Source organism: Vigna unguiculata, chromosome 4, assembly GCF_037176805.1.
Source record: "Vigna unguiculata cultivar grain cowpea cultivar isolate G323 ecotype 2 chromosome 4, ASM3717680v1, whole genome shotgun sequence".
Lineage (NCBI taxonomy): Eukaryota > Viridiplantae > Streptophyta > Magnoliopsida > Fabales > Fabaceae > Vigna > Vigna unguiculata.
Window position 1 is genome coordinate 39,057,168 of NC_140795.1, and position 7,267 is coordinate 39,064,434.

The 7,267-nt window shown below is 31.9% G+C and overlaps 1 protein-coding gene and 1 long non-coding RNA gene across 3 annotated transcripts; both read right to left on the reverse strand.

Annotated features, from left to right (window-relative positions):
* Positions 1-509: 509 nt before the first annotated feature.
* On the reverse strand, positions 510-2,070 carry LOC114181729 (uncharacterized). Of its 2 annotated transcripts, none has more exons than XR_014994391.1 (4): positions 1,703-2,070; positions 1,483-1,599; positions 1,250-1,361; positions 510-814 (listed from the first exon to the last, which is right to left on the reverse strand). It is a non-coding gene; the product is annotated as an uncharacterized LOC114181729 (long non-coding RNA). The 2 variants fall into 2 exon arrangements; XR_014994390.1 differs by having other exon boundaries at positions 1,483-1,578; positions 1,703-2,064.
* A 3,554-nt stretch (positions 2,071-5,624) lies between these two features.
* Positions 5,625-6,988, reverse strand: LOC146887141 (uncharacterized). Its single transcript, XM_085671785.1, has one exon. It carries the CDS (start codon positions 6,921-6,923, stop codon positions 6,663-6,665), a length of 261 nt encoding a protein of 86 aa, XP_085527911.1. The 5' UTR covers positions 6,924-6,988; the 3' UTR covers positions 5,625-6,662.
* Between the last annotated feature and the right edge of the window lie 279 nt (positions 6,989-7,267).

Here is a 7,267-nt window from a genome sequence, read left to right on the forward strand (position 1 = left end):
AAAAAAAGATTAACATTATTGGTGATAATGTAGCTTATACCTTAGCACTACCAGGATCATATCAAGTAAAGGTGAAGAGATGGTTAATTATGGGTTTAGATAAAATGTTATGTCTCGTGAGGTTCCCTTTGTATAGTTTTTATTATTTTCCTTTTAACACAGAGGTGCAGAATCAATTAAGGATTACAAAAGCATGTATTTACTTCATTTTCTATTTTCACCTATAGGTGATCCATGAGCAGAGAAAAGCATCTCGCCCATATATTTTAACTATTTGTCATTATTTGAATATAAGGATAACATTTAACTATTCCATTGAGAAAAACTTAAAAGTATCACAATATTACATGAAAACAATAGTAACACAAAAATATGCTTCAACGGATAGGGTACTTAGTATTTGGATTTTGACAACTAGCATGATGTAAAACCCAACAAGTTTAAATTAGTTTTCAACTTTCATGTGTTGGGTTCTTACAAATGAAAGATTTATGTTGTTGGTGTTAAGCTTATTAAAGAACCGTATAACATGGTTTGTTCCTTTACAATTTAACTTTGTCCAACCACCAAGAGGAGAAAACAGAATTAAAGGTTTACACATTGTGCCCAGAAAAATAAATCTACTTTAAAGTCTACACTTAAATGCAAAACAAGAAATATTTAGTATTATACAGTACAAGAGAGAAAGAGATATCGTGATGTATGATTTCCACAAAGTTAGATTGTCACAGAGAAGTTGCATGATCAATGTACTATAAACTTTGTGTGACTCTTGACCCAATGTGTCAAGCACGGAAATTGCCTCGTCAAATGCCTGCCATAAGCATTTTTCCCATATCACCAAAGAGAAAGCAGAATAGAGGAATGCAATGAATGAGGAAAAGAAACACATCAGTGTACCCATATACATCATAACGTGAAATGGGACATAGTACATGAACATTGTCAAACAATGAAAAAGTAAATTCAAAGGAGTTAACAGTATTGAAATCAGTATCACATTGGTAAGTTCAAAGCCATAAAAGAACTAAATTCTTTAACAAAAAATATATGAGTGCATTTGATGTATATTTTATGAATTGCATCTGCTGTGAGTTAGTCTTTGAAAACTACTGCCAAAACAAATACAAAATCATGAACCTGAAAACATTTAAAAAGACTGCAAAAAATTCGCAGAGTCAAATTAAAAGACACATATGTCTAACAAAAAAGGATAAATAAGAAAGGCAAACAAAAGAACAAAACTCACAAATATCTGAAAACCATTTCTCTTATAGACATGATAGTGCTTTCTTCTTTTCCTACACGTCCATGGAAACCTTATCCATGAAAATCCTTAATACAGTTCTGCAATTGAGTATCTTGAATTACATGAAAAAATAATCAGAAAAAAATCGAAAACGAAGATTTAAAGCAGGAAAGCAACCACAAATACCAACATAAGGAAACAAAGGGGTCGTTATATCAGAATATATTCAATACCTTTAAGGCTCCACTTTCACCACGAAATGGGTGATGGTCATCAAGACTGTGTATTGAGCATCCACACTGTGATCCATCTTTCACTTTCACTCTTAACTAACCCACAAAACATAAACCCTAAATTATAGACACAAGACGAAAAGTAATAAAATCAAATTCATTTAAATTAACCACAAATCATAAACCCTAAATCGTAGGTGAGAGAATGCAAGATCCTAACCTTTGTTCGCCATTCAAGAACTTTTGGTGATAGATGGGAAATGTGTGTAGTAGAATGAGATAGATGAATGATACATTTATCAAGTTCATTGACTGAATAGTGAAGCGACGATAGTGAGATGGTGGTGTTGAAACGTAAAAGCACCAGAGGCATGAGCCGTGAAGAGGATTGAATGGCGATGATAATGGAACTCAGGCGATGATCGAGGACGGTGAGAAAGTAGAACCCAAGCGACAATCGAAGGTGACAATGGTGTTAGGTGTGAGAGAACATCGCTCTCAGGGTGAACCACAAAAATTTTGGCAAGCATTTATTTAATTCTTTTAATTATATGGTATCCACTAAATCTCAGTAGATAACAAAATATATAATTCTTATCTGAGAAACTATGCGCGTATATAATATATAATATTACGTAGGAATTTTTTTGTCAAAATCTAGTATACTTACCTACAAAACTTTCGTAGATAAATTAGCTTTTTTGTTATCTATGAATGTTAGTATTATCTATGAAAATTTTTCATAGATAAAATAAAATTATCTACGAAAATAATTTCGTAGATAATGTATAGTTTCTTATAGTGAACAAGAAAAATCTTTAACAACAAAAATACAAAAAAAAAAAAGATAGTGAATATAATTGTTGGTTCCACAAATGGACATATTAGGTATGGTACTTGGGAGATGTGGATTTGGTGGATCTTAAGTGATGAGTCAACCCATACATAAGATACCTAACTCACATATATTTTGTTGGGGCAACCCTAAAAATTTTGCAAATATGTTTTAGCACACCCAAAGTATTTATTGAAGATTCACCATTGTCCTTGTATGTTGCTTATCTAATTCATCTCCCCTCAATGTGGGACTCTTGCCTTAACAATTGAATTTCTCACAATTTCCTTCTCAATTGTGATTCTCTACATTACAAAGTCCCTTTTCCACCTCGAAAGTGTTTTAGCCATGAGTCATCTACTTCCATAACACTCATCATATTAGGTTCCTCAAGTTGACATATTAGGGAGAGTCAATACCTAACCTGGGATATGTGGATCCAATGAGTGTCAACCAATGAGTCAATCCATATATAAGGGACCTGACGCCCCCTTCAACCTAAAACCTTAAGGCATTAGGTTTATGGGTCTTTATCCTTATATATTATTCATTTCATTTATCTACTCAATGTGAGACTCCTGACTCCACATTTGAATTCCTTACAATCTCTCCCCTCAAGTGAGTCTCCTCCACATATTGCGAACTCCATGTTCATCTCGAAAATGTTCTACCCATGAATGTTATACTCATATAACACTCTTCAAGCAACAACAATTGTTAGGCTCCTTGAGTGAACATGTTGGGAATAATCATTACCTAACCTATGAGATATATGTTTTACGAATTTTGAACCATGAGCCTCCCCAAATATAAGAGATCGAATACCTCTAAACCAAAATCTTAAGACATTATGTTTATAGGTCTTTCTCCTTACATATTGCTCATCTTACTAATCTCCATTCAATGTGGGATTTCTAACTCCACACTTGAATTCCTCACAATATCTCTCTCAAACGGTTAGTCTAAACACACCATTAGGAGATAGTTTTCTACTTCCTTACATCAAACGACATCATTGTTTGATTAAGCTTTTTAATAGACTATATGTTGAACATGATTATTTTTGTGTTTTCTTGCTTGGTAGTATTACAAATTCAACCATTGGTATTGTCTTTGGAAAATGTTACATGAGTAGAATACTTTGTGGGTAGAAAACACGTTCGAGACGAAAAGAGAGTTTGCAAGGAGAATAACACTTGAGAGAGAAATTGTGAGGAATTTGAGGATGGAGCCAAGAGTCTCATATTGGGGGGATATGAGTAAGATTAACAATATATAAGGATTTTAATATCAGTTGTTCACCAATACAATCTAATATTAGAAATTTTGGATGTGAAGACAATTTTTCTACATGAAAATTTGGAGGAGACCGTTCACATGTAATAGTCTAAAAGGGTAGAAGGTGGGGGAGTTGTGTCTCCTAAAGGATTTATTGTATGGATTGAAATAGATTATGAGGCAATGCTACAAGATATTTGATGATTTGTTAAGGTAGACAAGGTTTTCGGGGAGCAATTATACACCTACATCCTCAAAAGAGAAGAAATGTATGTGTGATTATTGCTCTTATATATAGACGATATCCTTATAGTCAATCAATATGAAAATGAATTGAAAAAGCTCAAAGAAAATTAAGCTCATAATTTGAAATGAAGGATCTTGGTTCAACTAGGTGAATATTTAAGATGGACACAAAAATGGATCAAACAGTTGGAGTATTGTGTCTATCTCGGCAAGAATCCTTATAGAACGTGGTTGAAAGGTTTAAAACATTATGGGAACACTTTTAGGACATCACACAAAGTTATTAATTACCCAAGCTCCTAGTTTTGAGGAAGGGCAAAGAAAGATGAAGGTTATTCATATGTTAATGAAATAGGGAGTATCATGTATGGGATGGTCTACAAGAAACCAAATCTAGTGCATATGGTTAGTGTGGTTAACAACTTCATGAAAAATTTAGGATGTTGTCATTGTAGAGGTAATGTTGATACTAGAAAGTTTTTGGGTATGTTTTTGTTGGGTCTTTCAAGGGAGGATCGCTGGGGAGATACAACACCAATGAGACATTAACCCAACCCTCACATAAGGGATTAACACCACCTCTAATCCAAAACCTTAAGACAATTGATTTATGGGTCTTCATTCTTATATGGTGCTTAACTTTCTTATCTTTACTCATGTGAGACTTAGACTCACTTGGATTACCAATAATTTTTACATTGTTTGAAACTACAATTAGTTGGAAGGTCGGGTTGTAGTCTATTGAGGCCTTATCCACTATCCAGGTAGAGTTCATTATGCTCACAAATGGGGTGAATAAGACTTTGTTGTTGAAGGGGATGATGAACGACTTGAATATTGTGTTTCATTGTGACAGTCCAAGTGTTATTCATTCAGTAGATCATCTAATCTTTTATTACAATTTGTCAAACTTCATATTATGTTTAGAACTTTTTTGGTTTTGACACGTGACACCTTCAAAGTAGAAGATGATACAGATTTTGACATGTGGTAGACTCAGATTTTAACATGTGATACGTCTAACCAAGTTAATGACAATTTAACTAAAAGAGTCACATTGATTTATTTTTAAAAAAATAGTAACTAACTGAGTTTATTCTTAAAATATAGGTACTAAATTGAGAAAAACATATACATTACCATATTAAAGACCTAAATATAAAGACTAAATTATGAATTAAGCCAAAATTATTTGTAAAATATCAAATATATAGTTAGAAAAGTTGTAGGTTAGTAGGCTAAAATTTCGATTGGCAATTATGTATTGAATATCGCATAACATGTATACATATATTATATTGCATAATCATGAAAGATAAATTAGATATATTGAATGCTTTTCCGGTACCTTGGCTATATTGAATGATATAATATTAACGATTACCATTATATTCAGGAAAAGATTTCAAATCTTGAGATATCTTACACTCCTTCCTAGTACCGGAAACATTTTAATAATAATGATGAAATTTAATTTTTCATACTCATTGTAAATGTTTATATTTTCTCATTATCAATTATTAATATTTTCTATTTATTATTTTTTAATAATTAAAATAATTAATACTTTTCGATTACATTTCAATTAAATCAGCGCATTCATTCATTGTGTACCTATAAAAAAAATACTTAGCATTTTAAAATGAATATAAGAAAAATTTAAATAAAATTTTGTATTATGCTTGAATAGAATGAATCCAAAAAAAAAAAAGTTGTTAACTCCTAAAATAAAATATTCTATTAAAGATGTTCTGAGTTGGTTTTGAAAATTCATATTTATCTAATTTTTAGAATAAGCTAAATTTTCATATTTTTTCCAAGACTTGAAGAGTGTAGCTAGTGGATTGTTAAATACTATATTTATTAAAAAAGTAGAGCTAATTTTGGTTATGTACACTGTAGGGTAATAATTCTGTTAAGAGTTTTACTTTGATGATATTTCTATTTGAAATCGATTTGTATCCTTAGTGATTAAAATACCTATGATACCCATGCATTAAAAGGTAAAGAAAGAAATAAAGAAAGAGGGAGAAACACGTTATACATTTTGTTAATATACTAGCTTTATATTTTTTTATTGTTATTTAGCTATGTATAGTATTATTAGGAAATTTCTAAATATTATTTAAAAAAACACGTTTAAGATCATTTGAACTAAATATTGTAAAAAATATTCTAAACTAATACGAAAATTAAGCTTAAAGATTTATTCTCCTATGATTTGACTTGTCTCATGGAACTGAAAACAACTTTCAAGTTATTAGATATTATAGCCAAGCTCATGTTATGAAAAATGGATTTAATTTCTTAATGCCGAACTTAATTATTTTCTTCAAGCTAATCTTAATTAGACTTGTAGAGAAGTCTCAACTATCCACATGAAATAAGGCTTAATTAATCACTTATTGTTAACATTCGAGTTAATTAAGTAGAAAAAAACTTACAGGATTTAACCACCTCAACCATTTTTTCTTTTAGATAATAGCTAAAACGAAGAACATATAAATCACAAAGAAAAGAAGTTCAGTCTACACTAAATTCTTTGAAACATAACTCTTGCTTGTTTGATACAACATAGAAAAAATGCTATTTTTTTATAAGACCATTAGAAAAAAACCCTTAATCACATATTACAGTCAAAAGATCTTGTTGGAAAATACAAGAAGAAAATAGTATTCGATTTTCTCTTAGAAAAGGGAACATTCTTCTTTCCCTTTGATTTCATTCATATGATATCATTGAAGAAGAAGAAGAAAGAGTTGTTGTAGCAGCACATATTAATTGTAATTAATGATTAGTGATATAATAAATAATTAAGAGTTCACACACCAGTGCGAATATCTCCAAGCTTGTTCTTGATCCACTTGAAGCCGTTTCTGACACTTGTTTTAAGCTTTCCCTCGACTGTGAAGACGTTATAGGACTTGATTCTCTTCTTCCTCTTGAGCTCTGGATCATTCGCTGCACAGAACCCAGTTCCCTTCTGGAGTGGCCCGTTGAAGTTGTAGGAGTTTGATCGTTCTGTGAAGCCGAATTCAGAGTAGGAGCATGAGAATTTAGGGAGGGAGTTGTTTTTGTCCATGATCTGAGTGGGTTTGGTGTTTGAAAGAATGCATGAAAGAGGAAGGGTTTTAGAGGGAGAAGTGCATGATGATGATGATGATGATGCAGCCATGTGTGATGTTGGACAGCTGCTATTCAGGGTTGTGGGGAGCATGAGGGTCCATGGTGGTGGTGGTGGGGTCTTTGGTAGGGAAGCCTTTGCCACTATCTACTACTCAACATGGTTGGATTCACATGCTAGTCTTCTGGGACCCTACATCTTGTTTTTCTTTGTTTAGTGTTAGCTATACAAAACACACATTCCAGTCATATTTCGCCTTTTCATTTCATACTCATATTCATTATTTTATTTTAAGGGAGTCA

Excerpts from the sequence above, each read along its gene's own strand:
- LOC146887141 (XM_085671785.1), bottom strand. The coding sequence starts at position 6,923 with ATGGACAAAAACAACTCCCTCCCTAAATTCTCATGCTCCTACTCTGAA.